Source organism: Somniosus microcephalus, chromosome 4, assembly GCF_052327205.1.
Source record: "Somniosus microcephalus isolate GS21.2 chromosome 4, FLI_Smic_1.0, whole genome shotgun sequence".
NCBI lineage: Eukaryota > Metazoa > Chordata > Chondrichthyes > Squaliformes > Somniosidae > Somniosus > Somniosus microcephalus.
Window position 1 is genome coordinate 346373928 of NC_140990.1, and position 21925 is coordinate 346395852.

Genomic DNA, 21925 nt, shown 5'->3' on the forward strand with positions numbered 1-21925 from the left:
TGTGGGGAGACCAGAACTAGGGGCCATCTATATAAGAGAGTCACTAATAAATCCAACAGGGTATTCAGGAGAAACTTCTTTACTCAGAGAGTGGTGAGAATGTGGAACTCGCTGCCACATGGAGTGGTTGAGGCGAATAGTATCGATGCATTTAAGGGGAAGCTCGATAAACACATGAGGGAGAAAGGAATAGAAGGATATGGTGATGGGGTGAGATGAAGAGGGGTGGGAGGAGGCTCGGGTGGAGCAGAAACACCGGCACGGACCAGTTGGGCCGAATGGCCTGTTTCTGTGCTGTAAACACTGTGGTAGTTCTGGAGATAACACTTGTATTTCTGAAGGACGGGTCTCCATTTATTGACTGGAGTTATACCACAGGAAAAGTGCATTGTGCATGATTTCTGGCACTAATCACAGGAGAGATTGGGGCCTAGAAATTCAGTGCCCTTAGCGCCGATTTTGCGGCGCTAGAGGGCCTAGCGCTGCAATTGGCGCCGGCGCCGAAATTGCCTGGGGCCCTTCCGCCGCGGTAGACCGGTAGCGCTGCGCCGGCACCGATGACGTCATCGGTGTGCGCAGCGTCCCGGTTGCCATGCCGACGGGCCCCAGCACCGAAATTCAGTTGCGGCCGCCTCGCCCGTGGCAGCCGCAACTAAGACTCTGGCAACAGAGTCTTACATGACTTTGCGCCGGCGCATTAAAGGCCCCGCGGCGGCCGGCCGCTTTCCCGCCGGCCGCCTGGCCGCAGCTCCCTCCCCGGACTTCCCCCCCCCCCCCCCGGAACAGAAGCAAGCCCGGCACTTGTCCGAGGTGCCGGGCTCATTTTTAAAAAGATTTTCGCGGGCCGCGGCCGGGTGCAGGCAGCTCCTCCTTAAGGGAAGGAGGAGGCCTGCACTTCCCGAACCTGCCGCACCGCAGCGGGCGCCGCAGCGCCGGAATAGCGCCGAAATTCAGCGCGTTGCGCCAGTTTTCAGGCGCAAACAGCTCTCAGCAGCGCCGGCAGCCGTTTGGGCGCAGAACTATTGAATTTTGGGCCCGACCAGCGCGACTTAGCTCCGGCACTAACTTCCGGCGCTAAAGCCCTGGCTGCACCAAAACTCAATTTCTAGGCCTGGGTGTATAATGGTTAAGCTACCCCATACAGACACATTGCTCAAAATTACTACCAAATATTGCTAGAGATTTGAGACTTTTTATTGGTTTAACTGATATTGCAAGTAGAGTGAAGCTTTGTCAACGAGTGGAATCTGTGGTATTCTGTTCATGCTGCTTCTCCATCAGTTTGATCTGCAATTTGTAGCCTAACATACTTGGTGTGTTAGAGCATTATTCATAAGTCCGAGAGAGACATGAGGTGTGTTTGGTGAGATCCCACGCTGTGTCCAGCCGTATCGATGGTGAGCAAGTTCCTTGTTCGTCTGGGACAAGCTGCGCCCCAGACTATGGGCAGTAAGTTTCGTTTGGGTATGAGACAAAAAGTATTTGAAGAGAATGATAAGGGTCAGGTGGACATGGACTGAGAGGACATTTCCTCATGCATGGTGTCAGTGCAGCACATTCATAGGAACAGGAGGAGGCCATTCAGCCCCTCGAGCCTGTTCCGCCATTCAATTAGATCACGGCTGATCTGTATCTTAACTCCATCTACCCGCATTGGTTCCGTAACCCTCAATACTCTTACCTAACAAAATCTATCAATCTCAGTTTTGAAATTTTCAATTGACCCCCCCAGCCTCAACAATTTTTTGGGGGAGAGAGTTCCAGATTTTCACTACCCTTTGTGTGAAGAAGTGATTCCTGACATCACCCCTGCATGGTCCCACCCATATCCCACCCCCTGTCCTGTCCATATCCCACCCATGTCCCACCCCTGCTGTGATCATGTCCCTCCCTCACCCTGAGAATCATTAAAGACGCGAGCCACCCCAGCCACAACCTCTTCGCCCTGCTCCCGTCCGGTAAGAGATACCGAAGCATACGGTCTCGTACCAGCAGGTTTCGAAACAGCTTCTACCCCCAGGCCATAAGACTCATGAACGAATAATTTATTATTATTTATTACTGTTGTTTTATTTATTATTACTGTATTTCTATTAGTATTTTTATCATTGTTATGCTATATTTATTCCAATGTTGGGAGGACTCGTAAAAATCAACATTTCATTGTGCAGTACACATGTCTGCTGCATATATGACAAATAAATTGAATTGAATTGTGTCTGGATTTAGCATTGTGGATGCAGGCCTCTCTGCCTGTACTTTCAGAGGGCCCGGCTCAGTAATTATACTCCAATCTCATGAGGAATTGGTCAGAACTTCATTCCTAATGTGGCTGAGGGCCTGGAGTGTCAGCCAGAGGCTGGAAGCGGGGGCACATCAGGACCACAGCTCCTGCGCTGGAGTATAGGGGCTGGGAATGAGGAAATGCAGGCCAAGGGTGGCTGCAGTCAAGCTGACGGGGCCTGGGAATGGGAAAACTCATTGATCACAAATGTAGCTGGTAAATGAGGGCATGGAACGTCTAGAACATGTGACACCAGACATGACACGACCATGTGACACCAGGCGTGAGGGGAACATGTGACACCAGGAGTGAGGGGAACATGTGACACCAGGGGTGAGACGAACATGTGACACCAGGGGTGAGACAACATGTGACACCAGGCGTGAGGGGAACATGTGACACCAGGGGTGAGGCGAACATGTGACACCAGGGGTGAGGGATGACATGAATCAGTCATTCATGAAAGAAAGACTTATGAAATAATACTGAGCGGCCTGCGGGTGGTGCTGTCCAGGGTGAGTATAAATACTCGGGCACGGGCCCAGCTTGCGCAGAACATTCTTAACAGGAACTAGTGAAGGACACAACTAGACCTCCATGTTGTAAAACAGTTGATTAAAGCTTTGTTTAACGCTCAGACCAAATGCCTAGTAGTTTCCTTACGTCAAGGGGAACATGTGACACCAGGCGTGAGGGGAACATGTGACACCAGGCGTGAGGGGAACATGTGACACCAGGCGTGAGGGGAACATGTGACACCAGGCGTGAGGGGAACATGTGACACCAGGCGTGAGGGGAACATGTGACACCAGGCGTGAGGGGAACATGTGACACCAGGCGTGAGGGGAACATGTGACACCAGGCGTGAGACGAACATGTGGAAAGTCTAATGCCAGGCGTGTGACTCCAGTGTAACAGTAACACAATCAGTGGCAGTCTCGATTATTTGGAGAATTTTGCTGGAAACCCGAGTCTTGCACCATTAAAGCCGGGCAAGTCCATCACGAGTCAGTAAAAGATTTGCGAGGTTTAGTCGGGAAGTATTTCATGGTTGAAGCGTCTCCCTTGGCCGAAGTTCAGGCCGGTTATTCCAGCTGCTACACAGCTCAACCACAGCTGAAACAGAGAAAGTAACAATCGCCATTAATTCCCAAAGTGTTTCTGCTTCCGGTTTCAATTCATTGCTCAGATTGAAGTGAAAAGTGTAAATGAAAGCTATTTCCCAATAGCCAGCAGGGTTCACGGTTGCTCCGTAGTCCCTGGACCAGTGGGTTTTGTTGATTTTCAGCTTATGCTGTTGTGATCTGGAATGCGCTGCCTGAAAGGGCGGTGGGAGCAGATTGGCTAAATACTGGAAAAGGAGAACAATCGCAGAGCTATCTGGGAAAGAGCGGGGGAGTGAGACTAATTGGGCAGCTCTTTCAAAGTGCCAGCCCAGGCACGATGGGCCGAATGGCCTCCACCTGTGCTGTAACATAGGAACAGGAGGAGGCCCTTCAGCCCCTCGAGCCTGTTCTGCCATTCAATGAGATCACGGCTGATCTGTATGTTAACCCCATCCACCCGCCTTGGTTCCCTATCCCTTAATACTCTTACCCAACAAAAATCTATCAATCCCGGTTTTGAAATTTTTAATTGACCCTCAGCCTCAACAGCTTTTTGGGGGAGAGAGTTCCAGATTTCCACCGCCCTTTGTGTGAAGAAGTGCTTCCTGACATCACCCCTGAACAGCCTGGCTCTAATTTTAAGGCTCTGCCCCCTTGTTCTGGACTGATAGAAACATAGAAGATAGGAGCAGGAGTAGGCCATTCGGCCCCTCGAGCCTGCTCCGCCATTCAATGCGATCATGGCTGATCATCCAAATTCTGTACCCGGTCCCTGCTTTCTCCCCATATCCCTTGATCCCTTTAGCCTTAAGAAATATATCTAACTCCTTCTTGAATATATTTAATGAATTGGCCTCAACTGCCTTGTGTGGTAGAGAATTCCACAGGTTCACCACTCTCTGGGTGAAGAAATTCCTCCTCATCTCTGTCCTAAATGGCTTACCCCTTATCCTTAGACTGTGACCCCTGGTTCTGGGCTCCCCCGCCATTGGGAACATCCTTCCTGCATCTAGTTTGTCTAGTCCTGTTAGAATTCTTTAAGTTTCAATGAGATCCCCTCTCATTCTTCTAAACTCCAGCGAGTATAAGCCCAATCGACCCAATCTCTCCTCATACGTCATTCCTGCCATCCCAGGTATCAGTCTGGTGAATCTTCGCTGCACTCCCTCCATGGCAAGAACATCCTTCCTCAGATAAAGCGACCAAAACTGCTCACAATACTCAAGATGTGGTCTCACCAAGGCCCTGTACAACTGCAGCAAGACATCCTTGTTCCTGTACTCAAATCCTCTTGCTACGAAGGCCAACATACCATTTGCCTTCTTAACCGCCTGCTGCACCTGCATGCTTACCTTCAGCGACTGGTGCAAAAGGACACCCAAGTCTCGTTGCACTTCCCCTTCTCCCAATCTATTGCCATTCAGATAATAATCTGCCTTCCTGTTTTTTCCACCAAAGTGGATAACATCGCATTTATCCACATTATATCGCATCTGCCATGCTTCTGCCCAATCACCCAACCTGTCCAAATCATACTGGAGTTTCACTGCATCCTCCTCACAGCACACACGCCCACCCAGCTTTGTGTCGTCTGCAAACTTGGAGGTATTACATCTAGTTCCTTCGTCCAGATCATTAATATATATTGTGAATAGCTGGGGTCCTTGCACCGATCCCTGTGGTACCCCACTAGTCACTGCCTGCCACTCGGAAAAAGACCCATTTATTCCAACTATTTGCTTCCTGTCTGCCAACCAGTTCTCTATCCAAGTCAATACCTTACCCCCAATCCCATGTGCCTTAACTTTACACGCTAATCTCTTATGCGGGACCTTATCGAAAGCCTTCTGAAAGTCCAAATAAACCACATCCACTGGTTCTCCCTTATCTATCCTACAAGTTACATCCTCAAAAAATTCAATTAGATTAGTCAAGCACGATTTACCTTTTGTAAATCCATGTTGACTTTGTCCGATCCTGTCACTGTTTTCCAAGTGCTCTGCTATTACATCTTTTATAATGGACTCTAGCATTTTCCCCACTACCGATGTCAGGCTCACCGGTCTATAATTCCCCATTTTCTCTCTACCACCTTTTTTGAATAGCGGGGTTACATTAGCTACCCTCCAATCCATGGGAACTGTTCCAGAGTCTGTAGAATTTTGGAAGATGACCAGCAATGCATCTATTATTTCTAGGGCCACTTCCTTAAGTACTCTAGGATGTAGATTATCAGGCCCTGGGGATTTATCTGCCTTCAATCCCGTCAATTTCCCTAACACCATTTCCCTACAAATACTGATTTCTTTCAGTTCCTCCCTCTCATCAGACCTTATGTTCCCCGACATCTCTGGGAGGTTATTTGTGTCCTCCTTTGTGAAGCCAGAACCAAAGTATGTATTTAATTGGTCTGCCATTTCTTTGTTCCCCATTATAAATTCCCCTGATTCTGACTGCAAGGGACCTACGCTTGACTTCACCAATCTTTTTCTCTTCACATATCTATAGAAGCTTTTACAGTCAGTTTTTATGTTCCATAGAAACATAGAAGATAGGAGCAGGAGTTGGCCATTCGGCCCCTCGAGCCTGCTCCACCATTCAATGCGATCATGGCTGATCATCCAAATTCAGTACCCTGTTCCTGCCTTCTCCCCATATCCCTTGGCCCCTTTAGCCTTTTCCCTCCAAGCTTACTCTCATACCCTATTTTCCCCCTTTTAATTAATCCCTTTGTCCTCCTTTGTTGAATCGTAAACTGCTCCCAGTCCTCAGGTTTGCTGCTTTTTCTGGCCAATTTATATGTCCTCTCCTTGGATCTTATGCTTTCCCTAATTTCCCTTATTAGCCATGGTTGAGTCACCTTTTTCGTTTTATTTTTATGCCAAACTGGGATGAACAAATTCTGTAGTTCATCCATGTGGTCTTTAAATGTTTGTCATTGCACAACAAGATTGCTAATTAATCCATTCTCGTTACATAATACCCAGTCTAAGATGGCCTGATCTCTGGTTGGTTCCTCGACATATTGCTCCAGGAAACCATTCCGTATACACTCCAGGAATTCCTCCTCCACAGTATTGTTACTAATTTGGTTAGCCCAATCTATATGTAGATTAAAGTCACGCATGATAACTGCTGTGCCCTTATTGCACGCATCTCTAATTTCCCATTTAATGCCATCCCCAACCTCAGCATTACTGTTTGGGGGTCTGTATACAACTCCCACTATCGTTTTCTGCATTTTGGTATTTTTCAGCTCTGCCCATACTGATTCCACATCATCAGAGCTAATATCGTTCCTTACTATTGTGTTAATCTCCTCTTTAACCAGCAATACTACCCCACCTCCTTTTCCATTTTGTCTGTCTTTCCTGAATATTGCATACCCCTGGATGTTGAGTTCCCAGCCTTGGTCACCCTGGAGCCATGTTTCCGTAATCCCAATCATATCATATCCGTTTACATCTACTTGCTCAGCTAATTCATCCACCTTATTATGAATGCTCCTCGCATTAAGACACAAAGCATTCAGGCTTGTTTTATTAACACTCTTAGACCTTTTAGAATTATTATTTACTGTGGCCACGTTTGATTTAAACCCTTGATTTCTCTGACTGCCACTTTTGCTTTTCTCCTTCCTATCTTTTGCTTTTATCCTTGTTTCCCTTTCCTGTCTCCCTGCTCAGGTTCCCAAACCCCTGCCATTTTAGTTTAAACCCTCCCCCACTGCACTAGCAAACACTCCCTCTAGGACATCGGTCCCGGCCCTGCCCAGGTGCAAACCGTCCGGTTTGTACTGGTCCCACCTCCCCCAGAACCGGTTCCAATGTCCCAGGAATTTGAATCCCTCCCCCTTGCACCATTCCTCTAGCCACGTATTCATCTGAAATATCCTTCTATTTCTACTCTGACTAGCATGTGGCACTGGTAGCAATCCTGAGATTACTACCTTTGAGGTCCTATTTTTTAATTTACCTCCTAACTCCCTATATTCAGCTTTTAGGACCTCATCCCAGTTTTTACCTATATCGTTGGTGCCTATAGGCACCACAACAACTGGCTGCTCACCCTCCCCTTCCAAGATGTTCTGCAGCCGCTCTGAGACATCCTTGGCCCTTGCACCAGGGAGTTTCTCTCTCTCTACCCTGTCAACTCCTTTAATCATCTTAAACACCTCGATCAGATCACCCCTTAATCTTCTAAACTCGAGGGAATACAAGCCCAGTCTGTGCAACCTGTCCTCGTAATTTAACCCTTTTAGCCCTGGTATTACAGGAAAGATGTGATTGCACTAGAGAGGGTACAGAGGAGATTTACGAGGATGTTGCCTGGGCTGGGGAATTTTAGCTATGAGGAAAGATTGGAGAGGCCGGGGTTGTTTTCTTTGGAACAGAGGAGGCTGAGGGGAGATTTAATTGAGGTGTATAAAATTGAGAGGGGCCTGGATAGAGTGGATAGGAAGGACCTATTTCCCCTAGCAGAGCGGTCAATAGCCAGGGGGCATAGATTTAAAGTAATTGGTGGAAGGATTAGAGGGGAGTTGAGGAGAACTTTTTTCACCCAGAGGGTTGTGGGGGTCTGGAACTCACTGTCTGAAAGGGTGGTAGAGGCAGAAACCCTCATCACATTTAAAAAGTACTTGGACATGCCCTTGAAGTGCCGTAACCTACAGGGCTACGGACCAAGAGCTGGACAGTGGGATTAGGCTGGAGAGCTCTTTGTCGGCTAGCACGGACACGATGGGCCGAATGGCCTCCTTCTGTGTCGTAAACTTCAATGATTCTATGATCAATCTGGTGAATCTGCGCTGCCTCCCCTCCACGGCCAATATAACCTTCCTGAGGGGCGGGGCCCATGTGACAAGTCCTACCACATGGTTAGACAGGGCCAATCAGAACGCTGCAGTTACAATACAGTCGCGTATTCCTGCCGACACAAGGTATTAATGGTATAAATAAATCACAGCGACTTACCAAGTAAAGTACAAAAGTCACATAGAGGATTAGAATCACCCCAGCAAGAACGTACAGGTAAACACTGTCCAAGTGCTCTACGAAGTCCACTACAAAGTAGGCATTAACAGCCATGACCAGCAGAGTGATCAACACACCAACAATCTTCCCAAACCTGGGAGGAGATAGAGAGTAACTCACACTTTAATCACCAGAAAGAACTCCGTTAGAGGAGAGCAATAACAACCCTGCTGTCTAACTCAGAGTCACTCACAGATAAGACAGTGTAGAGGGAGCTTTACTCTGTATCTAACCCGTGCTGTACCTGCCCTGGGAGTGTTTGATGGGACAGTGTAGAGGGAGCTTTACTCTGTATCTAACCCGTGCTGTTCCTGCCCTGGGAGTGTTTGATGGGACAGTGTAGAGGGAGCTTTACTCTGTATCTAACCCGTGCTGTTCCTGCCCTGGGAGTGTTTGATGGGACAGTGTAGAGGGAGCTTTACTCTGTATCTAACCCGTCCTGTACCTGCCCTGGGAGTGTTTGATGGGACAGTGTAGAGGGAGCTTTACTCTGTATCTAACCCGTTCTGTACCTGCCCCGGGAGTGTTTGACGGGACAGTGTAGAGGGAGCTTTACTCTGTATCTAATCCGTTCCTGACCTGCCCCGGGAGTGTATGATGGGACAGTGTAGAGGGAGCTTTACTATGTATCTAATCCATTCTGTACCTACCCTGGGAATGTTTGATGGGACAGTGTAGAGGGAGCTTTACTCTGTATCTAACCCATGCTGTACCTGCCCTGGGAGTGTTTGATGGGACAGTGTAGAGGGAGCTTTACTCTGTATCTAACCCGTGCTGTACCAGCCCTGGGAGTGTTTGATGGGACAGTGTAGAGGGAGCTTTACTCTGTATCTAACCCGTGCTGTACCTGCCCTGGGAGTGTTTGATGGGACAGTGTAGAGGGAGCTTTACTCTGTATCTAACCCGTGCTGTACCTGCCCTGGGAGTGTTTGATGGGGCAGTGTAGAGGGAGCTTTACTCTGTATCTAACCCATGCTGTACCTGCCCTGGGAGTGTTTGATGGGACAGTGCAGAGGGAGCTTTACTCTGTATCTAACCTGTGCTGTACCTGCCCTGGGAGTGTTGATGGGACAGTGTAGAGGGAGATTTACTCTGTATCTAACCCGTTCTGTACCTGCCCCGGGAATGTTTGATGGGACAGTGTAGAGGGAGCTTTACTCTGTATCTAACCCATGCTGTACCTGCCCTGTGATTGTTTGATGGGACAGTGTCGAGGGAGCTTTACTCTGTATCTAACCCGTTCTGTATCTGCCCCGGGAGTGTTTGATGGGACAGTGTAGAGGGAGCTTCACTCTGTATCTAATCCGTTCTGTACCTGCCCTGGGATTGTTTGATGGGACAGTGTAGAGGGAGCTTTACTCTGTATCTAACCCGTGCTGTACCTGCCCTGGGAGTGTTTGATGGGACAGTGTAGAGGGAGCTTTACTCTGTATCTAACCCGTGCTGTACCTGCCCTGGGAGTGTTTGATGGGACAGTGTAGAGGGAGCTTTACTCTGTATCTAATCCGTTCTGTACCTACCCTGGGAATGTTTGATGGGACAGTGTAGAGGGAGCTTTACTCTGTATCTAACCCGTGCTGTACCTGCCCTGGGAGTGTTTGATGGGATAGTGTAGAGGGAGCTTTACTCTGTATCTAACCCGTGCTGTACCTGCCCTGGGAGTGATTGATGGGACAGTGTAGAGGGAGCTTTACTTTGTATCTAACCCGTGCTGTACCTGCCCTGGGAGTGTTTGATGGGACAGTGTAGAAACATACAAAAATAGGAGCAGGAATAGGCCATTCGGCTCTTCTTCTATCTCAATACCATATTCCCGCTCTCTCCCCATACCCCTTGATGCCTTTTGTGTCTAGAAATCTATCTATCTCCTTCTTAAATATATTCAGTGACTTGGCCTCCACAGCCTTCTGTGGTAGAGAATTCCACAGGTTCACCACCCTCTGAGTGAAGACATTTCTCCTCACCTCAGTCCTAAATCTCCTACCCCGTATCCTCAGACTGTGACCCCTCATTCTAGACCCCCCAGCCTGGGGAAACATCTTCCCTGCATCCAGTCTGTCTAGCCCTGTCAGAATTTTATACGTTTCAATGAGATCCCCTCTCATTCTTCTAAACTCGAGTGAATGCAGGCCTAGTCGACCCCATCTCTCCTCGTACGACAGTCCTGCCATCCCAGGAATCAGTCTGGTGAACCTTCGCTGCACTCCCTCTATGGCAAGTATATCCTTTCTTAGGTAAGGAGACCAAAACTGTACACAGTTCTCCAGGTGTGGTCTCACCAAGGCCCTGTACAACTGTAGTAAGACATCCTTGCTCCTGTACTCAAATCCTCTTGCAATGAAGGCCAACGTACCATTTGCCTTCCTAACTGCTTGCTGCACCTGCATGTTTGCTTTCAGTGACTGGTGTACAAGGACACCCAGGTCCCTTTGTACATCAACATTTCCCAATCTATCACCATTTAAATAATACTCTGCCTTTCTGTTTTTCCTACCGAAGTGGATAACTTCACATTTATCCACATTATACTGCATCTGCCATGTATTTGCCCACTCACTCAACTTGTCTAAATCGCCTTGAAGCCTCTTTGCATCCTCCTCACAACTCACAACCCCACCTAGTTTTGTGTTGTCAGTAAACTTGGAAATATTACATTTGGTTCCCTCATCCAAATCATTGATATATATTGTGAATAGCTGGGGCCCAAGCACTGATCCCTGCGGTACCCCACTAGTCACCGCCTGCCACCCCAAAAAAGACCGATTTATTCCTACTCTCTGTTTCCTGTCTGTTAACCAATTTTCAATCCATGCCAGTATATTACCCCCAATCCCATGTGCTTTAATTTTGCACACTAACCTCTTATTTGGGACTTTATCAAAGGCCTTCTGAAAATCCAAATACACCACATCCACTGGTTCTCCCTTATCTATTCTACCAGTTACATCCTCAAAAAACTCCAGTATGTTTGTCAAACACGATTTCCCTTTCATAAATCCATGTTGACTTTGTCTAATCCTGTTGATATTTTCTAAGTGTCCTGTTATCACATCCTTTATAATAGACTCTAGCATTTTCCCTACTACTGATGTTAGGCTAACCAGTCTGAAGTTCCCGGTTTTCTCTCTCCCTCCTTTTTTAAATAGTGGGGTTACATTTGCCACCCTCCAATCTGCAGGAACTGTTCCATAATCTATAGAATTTTGGAAGATGACAACCAATGCATCCACTATTTTCATGGCTACCTCTTTCAGTACTCTGGAATGCAGATTATCAGGCCCTGGGGATTTATCGGCTTTCAGTCCCATTAATTTCTCCAGCACTATTTTTTTACTAATACTAATTTCCTTTAATTCCTCCTTCTCACTAGACTCTTGGTTCCCTAGCATTTCTGGGAAGTTATTTGTGTCCTCTTCCGTAAAGACAGAACCAAAGTATTTGTTTAATTGCTCTGCCATTTCCTTGTTCCCCATTATAAATTCTCCCGTTTCTGACTGTAAGGGACCTACATTTGTCTTCACTAATCTTTTTCTTTTTACAGACTTGTAGAAGCTTTTACAATCCGCTTTTATGTTCCTTGCAAGTTTACTCGCATACTCTATTTTTCCCCTCTTGACCAATCTCTTGGTCCTTCTTTGCTGAACTCTAAACTGCTCCCAATCTTCAGGCTTGCTACGTTTTCTGGCAATTTTATATGACTCCTCTTTGGATCTAATACTATCCTTAATTTCCTTTGTTAGCCATGGTTGGGCCGCTTTTCCTTTTGTGTTTTTGCACCAGAAAGGAATGTATAACTGTTGCAATTCATGCATTCGTTCCTTAAATGTTAGCCATTGCCTATCCACCGTCATGCATTTTAATGAAGCTCCCCAATCTATCTTAGCCAACTCCCTCCTCATACCTTCGTAGTTTCCTTTGTTTAGATTTAGGACCCTTGTTTCGGATTGGACTTCTTCACTTTCCATCTTAATGAGGGAGCTTTACTCTGTATCTAACCCGTGCTGTACCTGTCCTGGGAGTGTTTGATGGGACAGGGTAGAGAGAGCTTTACTCTGTATCTAACCCGTGCTGTACCTGCCCTGGGAGTGTTTGATGGGACAGTGTAGGGGGAGCTTTACTCTGTATCTAATCCGTACTGTACCTGCCCTGGGAATGTTTGATGGGACAGTGTAGAGGGAGCTTTACTCTGTATCTAACCTGTGCTGTACCTGCCCTGGGAGTGTTTGATGGGACAGTGTAGAGGGAGCTTTACTCTGTATCTAACCTGTGCTGTACCTGCCCTGGGAGTGTTTGATGGGACAGTGTAGAGGGAGCTTTACTCTGTATCTAACCCGTGCTGTACCTGCCCTGGGAGTGTTTGATGGGACAGTGTAGAGGGAGCTTTACACTGTATCTAACCCATGCTGTACCTGCACTGGGATTGTTTGATGGGACAGTGCAGAGGGAGCTTTACTCTGTATCTAACCCGTCCTGTACCTGCCCCGGGAATGTTTGACGGGACAATGTAGAGGGAGCTTTACTCTGTATCTAACCCGTTCTGTACCTGCCCCGGGGCGTTTGACGGGACAGTGTAGAGGGAGCTTTACTCTGTATCTAATCCGTTCCTGACCTGCCCCGGGAGTGTTTGATGGGACAGTGTAGAGGGAGCTTTACTATGTATCTAATCCATTCTGTACCTGCCCTGGGATTGTTTGATGGGACAGTGTAGAGGGAGCTTTACTCTGTATCTAACCCATGCTGTACCTGCCCTGGGAGTGTTTGATGGGACAGTGTAGAGGGAGCTTTACTCTGTATCTAACCCGTGCTGTACCAGCCCTGGGAGTGTTTGATGGGACAGTGTAGAGGGAGCTTTACTCTGTATCTAACCCGTGCTGTACCTGCCCTGGGAGTGTTTGATGGGACAGTGTAGAGGGAGCTTTACTCTGTATCTAACCCGTGCTGTACCTGCCCTGGGAGTGTTTGATGGGGCAGTGTAGAGGGAGCTTTACTCTGTATCTAACCCATGCTGTACTTGCCCTGGGAGTGTTTGATGGGACAGTGCAGAGGGAGCTTTACTCTGTATCTAACCTGTGCTGTACCTGCCCTGGGAGTGTTTGATGGGACAGTGCAGAGGGAGCTTTACTCTGTATCTAACCCATGCTGTACTTGCCCTGGGAGTGTTTGATGGGACAGTGTAGAGGGAGATTTACTCTGTATCTAACCCGTTCTGTACCTGCCCCGGGAATGTTTGATGGGACAGTGTAGAGGGAGCTTTACTCTGTATCTAACCCATGCTGTACCTGCCCTGTGATTGTTTGATGGGACAGTGTCGAGGGAGCTTTACTCTGTATCTAACCCGTTCTGTATCTGCCCCGGGAGTGTTTGATGGGACAGTGTAGAGGGAGCTTCACTCTGTATCTAATCCGTTCTGTACCTGCCCTGGGATTGTTTGATGGGACAGTGTAGAGGGAGCTTTACTCTGTATCTAACCCGTGCTGTACCTGCCCTGGGAGTGTTTGATGGGACAGCGTAGAGGGAGCTTTACTCTGTATCTAATCCGTTCTGACCTACCCTGGGAATGTTTGATGGGACAGTGTAGAGGGAGCTTTACTCTGTATCTAACCCGTGCTGTACCTGCCCTGGGAGTGTTTGATGGGACAGTGTAGAGGGAGCTTTACTCTGTATCTAACCCGTGCTGTACCTGCCCTGGGAGTGTTTGATGGGACAGTGTAGAGGGAGCTTTACTCTGTATCTAATCCGTTCTGTACCTACCCTGGGAATGTTTGATGGGACAGTGTAGAGGGAGCTTTACTCTGTATCTAACCCGTGCTGTACCTGCCCTGGGAGTGTTTGATGGGATAGTGTAGAGGGAGCTTTACTCTGTATCTAACCCGTGCTGTACCTGCCCTGGGAGTGTTTGATGGGACAGTGTAGAGGGAGCTTTACTCTGTATCTAACCCGTGCTGTACCTGCCCTGGGAGTGTTTGATGGGACAGTGTAGAGGGAGCTTTACTCTGTATCTAACCCGTGCTGTACCTGCCCTGGGAGTGTTTGATGGGACAGTGTAAAGGGAGCTTTACTCTGTATCTAACCCGTGCTGTACCTGCCCTGGGAGTGATTGATGGGACAGTGTAGAGGGAGCTTTACTCTGTATCTAACCCGTGCTGTACCTGCCCTGGGAGTGTTTGATGGGACAGTGTAGAGGGAGCTTTACTCTGTATCTAACCCGTGCTGTACCTGCCCTGGGAGTGTTTGATGGGACAGTGTAGAGGGAGCTTTACTCTGTATGTAACCCGTGCTCGACCTTCCCCACAGTATTTCCAGCACAGAAACATTCGGCCCGACTGGTCCGTGCCGGTGTTTGTGCTCCACATGAGCCTCCTCCCACCCCCTCTTCATCGCATCCTTTCAGCATAATCTTTCTCCCTCATGTAGTTATCGAACTTCTCTTTATGTACATCCCTGTAATGCGCCTCAAACAGGTGCTACTTACGTTCCATTGGTGAATTGGTGCATTAATGTCCTGAGACTAGTGAATGTCAAGATGGGAATTAGAGCAAAAGGAAGCTGTAAACAGAAAGGGAAATTATATTAGAACAGAGGGACTCACCTCATATGAAATGGTCACATGTGATTGTGTTGAATGTATTTGAGTGTGTGAGTAATATGTGTATATTTGAAGCAGGGTGTGTGAAGGGTGAGTGTGTGTGAGGGTGTGAGTGAGGGTGTGTCAGTCAGGTAGTTTATTTGTGTGTTTTTTGTCTTCTAATACTCCTGTGAAGCGCCTTGGGACATTTTACTACATTAAAGGCGCTATATAAATTCATATTTGTAAGCGTGTGTGTGTGAGGATGTTAATGTGATTGTGAAAGTGAGTGTGAGGATTAGAGTGTGTGTGTGTGGGTATGTGTGAGTGTGTGTGAGTATAGGTGTGTGTGAGTGAGGATGAGTGTGTGTGAGAGTGAGTGTGAGTATATGTGTGTGTGTGAGTGAGTGTGAGTATAGGTGTGTGCGTGAGTGTGAATATGGGTGTGAGTATAGCTGTGTGAGTGTGAGTATAGGTGTGTGAATGTGAATACAGGTGTGTGAGTATAGGTGTGTGAGTGTGAGTGAGTGTGAGTATAGGTGTGTGAGTGTGAGTATAGATATGTGTGACTGAGTATAGGTGTGTGAGTGTGAGTATAGGTATGTGTGACTGAGTATAGGTGTGTGAGTGTGAGTATAGGTGTGTGTGACTGAGCATAGGTGTGTGAGTGAGTGTGAGTATTCAATTCAATTCAATTCAATTCAATTTTATTTGTCATATATGCAGCAGACGTGTGTACTGCACAATGAAATGTTGATTTTTATGAGTCCTCCCAACATTGGAATAAATATGGCATAACAATGATAAAAATACTAATAGAAATACAATAATAATAAATAAAACAACAGTAATAAATAATAATAAATTATTCGTTCATAGTCTTATGGCCTGGAGGTAGAAGCTGTTTCGAAACCTGCTGGTACGAGACCGTATGCTTCGGTATCTCTTACCGGACGGGAGCAGGTCGAAGAGGTTGTGGCTGGGGTGGCTCGCGTCTTTAATGATTCTCAGGGCCTTCCCCCGGCACTTCTCGGGGTAGATATCCTGCACAGCAGGTAGTTTAATTCCTATAGTGTGTTGAGTACAGGTGTGTGAGTATAGATGTGTGAGTGAGTTAGTATAGGTGTGTGTGTGAGTGAGTATAGATGTGTGAGTGTGAGTATAGGTGTGTGTGTGAGTGAGTATAGGTGTGTGAGTGTGAGTATAGGTGTGTGAGTGAGTGTGAGTATAGGTGTGTGAGTAAAGGTGTGTGAGTATAGATGTGTGAGTGTGAGTATAGGTGTGTGTGTGTGAGTATAGGTGTGTGAGTGTGAGTATAGGTGTGTGAGTGAGTGTGAGTATAGGTGTGTGACTACAGGTGTGTGAGTATAGATGTGTGAGTGTGAGTATAGGTGTGTGAGTGTGAGTATAGGTGTGAGAGTGTGAGTGAGTGTGAGTATAGGTGTGGGAGTGTGAGTATAGGTGTGTGAGTGTGAGTGAGTGTGAGTATAGGTGTGTGAGTGTGGGTATAGGTGTGAGAGTGTGAGTGAGTGTGAGTATAGGAGTGTGTGTGAGTGAGTATAGGTGTGTGAGTGTGAGTATAGGTGTGTGAGTATAGTTGTGTGAGTGTGAGTGTGAGTATAGGTGTGTGAGTGTGAGTATAGGTGTGTGAGTGTGAGTGAGAGTGAATATAGGTGTGTGAGTGAGTGAGAGTATAGGTGTGTGAGTGTGAGTGAGTGTGAGTATAGGTGTGTGAGTGTGAGTATAGGTGTGTGAGAGTATAGGTGTGTGTATAGGTGAGTGAGTGTGAGTGAGTGTGAGTATAGGTGTGTGAGTGAGTGTGAGTATGTGTGAGTGAGTATGAGTATAGGTGTGTGAGTGTGAGTGAGTGTGAGTATAGGTGTGTGAGTGTGAGTATAGGTGTGTGAGTGTGAGTGAGTGTGAGTATAGGTGTGTGAGTGTGAGTGAGTGTGAGTCTAGCTGTGTGAGTGTGAGTATAGGTGTGTGAGTGAGTGTGAGCATAGGTGTGTGAGTGTGAGTGAGTGTGAGTATATGAGTGTGAGTGAGTGTGAGCATAGGTGTGTGAGTGTTAGTGAGTGTGAGTATATGAGTGTGAGTGAGTGTGAGTATATGAGTGTGAGTATAGGTGTGTGAGTGAGTGTGAGTATATGAGTGTGAGTGAGTGTGAGTATAGGCGTGTGAGTGAGTGTGAGTATATGAGTGTGAGTAGGTGTGTGAGTGAGTGTGAGTATATGAGTGTGAGTGAGTGTGAGTATATGAGTGTGAGTGAGTGTGAGTATAGGTGTGTGAGAGAGTGTGAGCATAGGTGTGTGAGTGAGTGTGAGTATAGGTGTGTGCGTAAGTGTGAGTATATGAGTGAGAGTGAGTGTGAGTATAGGTGTGTGAGTGAGTGTGAGCATAGGTGTGTGAGTGTGAGTGAGTGTGAGTATATGAGTGTGAGTGAGTGTGAGTATAGGTGTGTGAGTGTGAGTGAGTGTGAGCATAGGTGTGTGAGTGAGTGTGAGTATAGGTGTGTGAGTGAGTGTGAGCATAGGTGTGTGAGTGAGTGTGAGTTTATGAGTGTGAGTGAGTGTGAGTATAGGTGTGTGAGTGAGTGTGAGTATATGAGTGTGAGTGAGTGTGAGTATAGGTGTGTGAGTGAGTGTGAGTATATGAGTGTGAGTGAGTGTGAGTATAGGTGTGTGAGTGAGTGTGAGCATAGGTGTGTGAGTGTGAGTGAGTGTGAGTATATGAGTGTGAGGGAGTGTGAGTATAGGTGTGTGAGTGAGTGTGAGTATATGAGTGTGAGTGAGTGTGAATATAGGTGTGTGAGTGAGTGTGAGCATAGGTGTGTGAGTGTGAGTGAGTGTGAGTATATGAGTGTGAGTATAGGTGTGTGAGTGAGTGTGAGTATATGATTGTGAGTGAGTGTATGTGTGTGAGTGTGAGTATAGGTGTGTGAGTGAGTGTGAGTATGAGTGTGAGTATAGGTGTGTGAGTGAGTGTGAGTATATGAGTGTGAGTGAGTGTGAGTATAGGTGTGTGAGTGAGTGTGAGCATAAGTGTGTGAGTGTGAATGAGTGTGAGTATATGAGTGTGAGTGAGTGTGAGTATAGGTGTGTGAGTGAGTGTGAGTATATGAGTGTGAGTGAGTATAGGTGCGTGAGTGAGTGTGAGTATATGAGTGTGAGTGTGTGTGAGTGAGTGTGAGTATAGGTGTGTGAGTGAGTGTGAGTATATGAGTGTGAGTATAGGTGTGTGAGTGAGTGTGAGTATATGAGTGTGAGTGAGTGTGAGTATAGGTGTGTGAGTGAGTGTGAGTATATGAGTGTGAGTGAGTGTGAGTATAGGTGTGTGAGTGAGTGTGAGTATATGAGTGTGAGCATAGGTGTGTGAGTAAGTGTGAGTATATGAGTGTGAGTGCATGTGAGTATATGATTGTGAGTGAGTGTGAGTATAGGTGTGTGAGTGAGTGTGAGCATAGGTGTGTGAGTGTGAGTATATGAGTGTGAGTGAGTGTGAGTATATGAGTGTGAGTGAGTGTGAGTATAGGTGTGTGAGTGAGTGTGAGTATATGAGTGTGAGTGAGTGTGAGTACAGGTGTGTGAGTGAGTGTGAGCATAGGTATGTGAGTGTGAGTGAGTGTGAGTATATGAGTGTAAGTGAGTGTGAGTATAGGTGTGTGAGTGATTGTGAGTATATGAGTGTGAGTGAGTGTGAGTATAGGTGTGTGAGTGAGTGTGAATATGAGTGTGAGTGAGTGTGAGTATAGGTGTGTGAGTGAGTGTGAGCATAGGTGTGTGAGTGTGAGTGTGTGTGAGTGTATGAGTGTGAGTGAGTGTGAGTATAGGTGTGTGAGTGAGTGTGAGTATAGGTGTGTGAGTGAGTGTGAGTATATGTGTGTGAGTGAGTGTGAGTATAGGTGTGTGAGTGAGAGTATAGGTGTGTGAGTGAGTATATGAGTGTGAGTGAGTGTGAGTATAGGTGTGTGAGTGAGTGTGAGTATATGAGTGAGTGAGGGTGAGTATAGGTGTGTGAGTGTGAGCATAGGTGTGTGAGTGTGAGTGAGTGTGAGTATATGAGTGTGAGTGAGTGTGAGTATAGGTGTTTGAGTGAGTGTGAGCATAGGTGTGTGAGTGTGAGTATATGAGTGTGAGTGAGTGTGAGAATATGAGTGTGAGTGAGTGTGAGTATATGTGTGTGAGTGAGTGTGAGTATAGGTGTGTGAGTGAGTGTGAGTATAGGTGTGTGAGTGAGTGTGAACATATGAGTGTGAGTGAGTGTGAGTATAGGTGTGTGAGTGAGTGTGAGCATAGGTGTGTGAGTGTGAGTGAGTGTGAGTATAGGTGTGTGAGTGAGTGTGAGTATATGAGTGTGAGTGAGTGTGAGTATATTAGTGTGAGTGAGTGTGAGTATAGGTGTGTGAGTGAGTGTGAGCATAGGTGTGTGAGTGTGAGTGAATGTGAGTATAGGTGTGTGAGTGAGTGTGAGTATAGGTGTGTGAGTGAGTGTGAGTGTGAGCATAGTTGTGTGAGTGTGAGTGAGTGTGAGTATATGAGTGTGAGTGAGTGTGAGTATAGGTGTGTGAGTGAGTGTGAGTATATGAGTGTGAGTGAGTGTGAGTATATGAGCGTGAGTGAGTGTGAGTATAGGTGTGTGAGTGAGTGTGAGGATAGGTGTGTGAGTGAGTGTGAGTATAGGTGTGTGAGTGAGTGTGAGTATATGAGTGTGAGTATAGGTGCGTGAGTGAGTGTGAGTATAGGTGTGTGAGTGAGTGTGAGTGTGCGTCTGAGCTTTTCCTTTCTCTCTCCAAGTTATACCACCCACTGCAGAGGTTATATCTGTAGTGTATGTGCCTTTAAGTCAGAACTGCTTTTTACAGCTCCTGTATACTGTAGTTCCGGCAGTAACCACACCGGTATATAAGCTGTGCGCATGCCTCTGTACCCCAGTCTAGAGATGACCCTCCTCCAGTAAAGACCTGTTGTTTGTTTATGTACAGCATCCGTGTAATTATTTATCCACTGAACCACGGACCTAACAGTGGCGACGAGTGTTGATGCGAATCTACCTGCAACATAAAATTTTTTTTTTTTTAAATAGTCGAGTCCAGGAACATGGGCGTCGACCACGAGCAACCGCCCAGCAGTCAGGCAGAGATCCAACTTCGCTGGGGAGGCTGTGGAGAGCCGGGCTTGGTTCCCCAGCCACAACGAGCAGTAAGAGACCGACGACAGGTCCTGAGCAGACCCTTCCTGAGCAGCGGCGGCTGGAGCCGACCGACGGCAGAGAGAGAGAGCCGGGCAGCGTCGACGGGGTAAGAAAAAGGGTGAAGAGAGCAGGGCGCAGCCGGGGGTTGATCACCGAGCGGCGTCGTGGAAAAATACTGCAAAACCGGAGAGAGGGTAAGAAACAGCCGGGTTCTAGACTGAGCGGCGTCGACAAATATCAAGAGAAGAACGCGCAGAGCACAGCCAGGGATCACGGGCTGATCAGGGTCCGCGGGGCGAAGCAAGGGGAGACGTCATTGAGCCGCGGAGAAGCAGGGAGAGTGCGGGAGACGCCATTGAGCCGCGGAGAAGCAGGGAGAGCGCAGGAGACGCCATTGAGCCGCGGAGAAGAAGGAAGAGCGCGGGAGACGCCATTTTGCGAAGCCGCAGCGGAGAGGACGGGCGAGCGCGGGAAGGAAGGAAAGCTCGGGAGACGCCATTTTGTGCCAGCAGAGAAGAAGGGGAAGTGCGGGAGGCGCCATTGGTGATAGTTAACGCACAACCAAGGATGCCGAAGAGTGGCAGTATCTCTACGTTCGACAATGAAGTCGAAGATTGGGCGACATATGTGGAACGTATTGAGGTGTACTGCAGGGCGAATGAAGTGCCAAATGCTAATAAAGCACTGGTTCTGTTAAATTCCATGGGTGCAAAAACTTATGGGTTACTGCGGAATCTAATAATCCCAGAGAAGCCGGTAAACAAGGATTTTGGAAGCATAGTAGAAATCCTACAGGACCACTTAAGCCCCACACCACTGCTGGCAGCAGAAAGATTTAAGTTTCACAAAAGGAACCAGCATAAAGATGAAAGTAATGCTGAGTATTTAACGGAACTGCGCAAGCTATCGAAACACTGCCAGTTTGGAACGGGACTAGCAGATACGTTAAGGGACAAGTTTGTGTGTGGGCTGCAAAGTGAAGGAACCCAGAAACGGCTTCTATCAGAAAAGGATCTTACGCTGGACAAGGCTTTCAGTATGGCAGTATCACACAAAGCAGCCACAAGGGCCGCTGCAGAGATACAACGGAGACCGCAAGAATATGGCACCAATGAAATGTCCTATGGAACAGGGAAGTGCTATCGCTGCGGCAGAACAACACATGACCAGATGGATTGTTGGTTCAAGGACCAAGTGTGCAGACAGTGTGGAAAAGCAGGACACATAGCAAGAGTCTGCAGGTCTGGGAAGAAAACCAACAGTAAGAAATCTCCACAGGAGAAGTACAAAAAGGTACACCAGGTGATGGACAGTAGTTCAGACGAACAGAAAAGTGACACAGACTCCGAAAGCAAGGAGCTGGGTTGTCTGAAACTACATAAGGTAACCAAAATGGAGGATCACCAGACTATCTGGGTTACACTCAAGATAGATGGAGTCCAAGTGAAAATGGAATTGGACACAGGATCAGCCCTAACAGTCATAAAGCAAAGGGACTGCAAGCGGCTATTTTCACATATACCCTTGAAAGCTACAGAGATTGTCTTGAAGACGTACACAGGGCAAAAAGTCTACCCCAAAGGGAAAATAAGGGCGAAAGTGATATATAAAGGCCAGGAAATACCTAAAATGGATATATATGTATTGCCAGATGGAGGACCACCACTGTTAGGACGTGAATCGATCCGGAAGATACAATTAGATTGGCATTCCATACAGGCACTGAAGGTTGAGGCCAAAAAGGATG

At 47.2% G+C, this 21925-nt stretch overlaps 1 protein-coding gene across 1 annotated transcript in view; it reads right to left on the reverse strand.

Moving 5' to 3' along the window:
* Window positions 1-2041: 2041 nt before the first annotated feature.
* LOC147120746 (natural resistance-associated macrophage protein 1-like) overlaps window positions 2042-21925 on the reverse strand; it is a 58323-nt gene continuing 38439 nt past the window's right edge. Inside the window, exons 9-11 of the mRNA XM_085986985.1 lie at window positions 14896-14969; window positions 8364-8517; window positions 2042-3400 (exon numbers count right to left, since the gene is read on the reverse strand). Coding sequence (XP_085843111.1) covers window positions 3314-3400; window positions 8364-8517; window positions 14896-14969 — 315 coding nt within the window. The 3' untranslated portion in view covers window positions 2042-3313. The remainder of the gene's footprint in view (window positions 3401-8363; window positions 8518-14895; window positions 14970-21925) is intronic.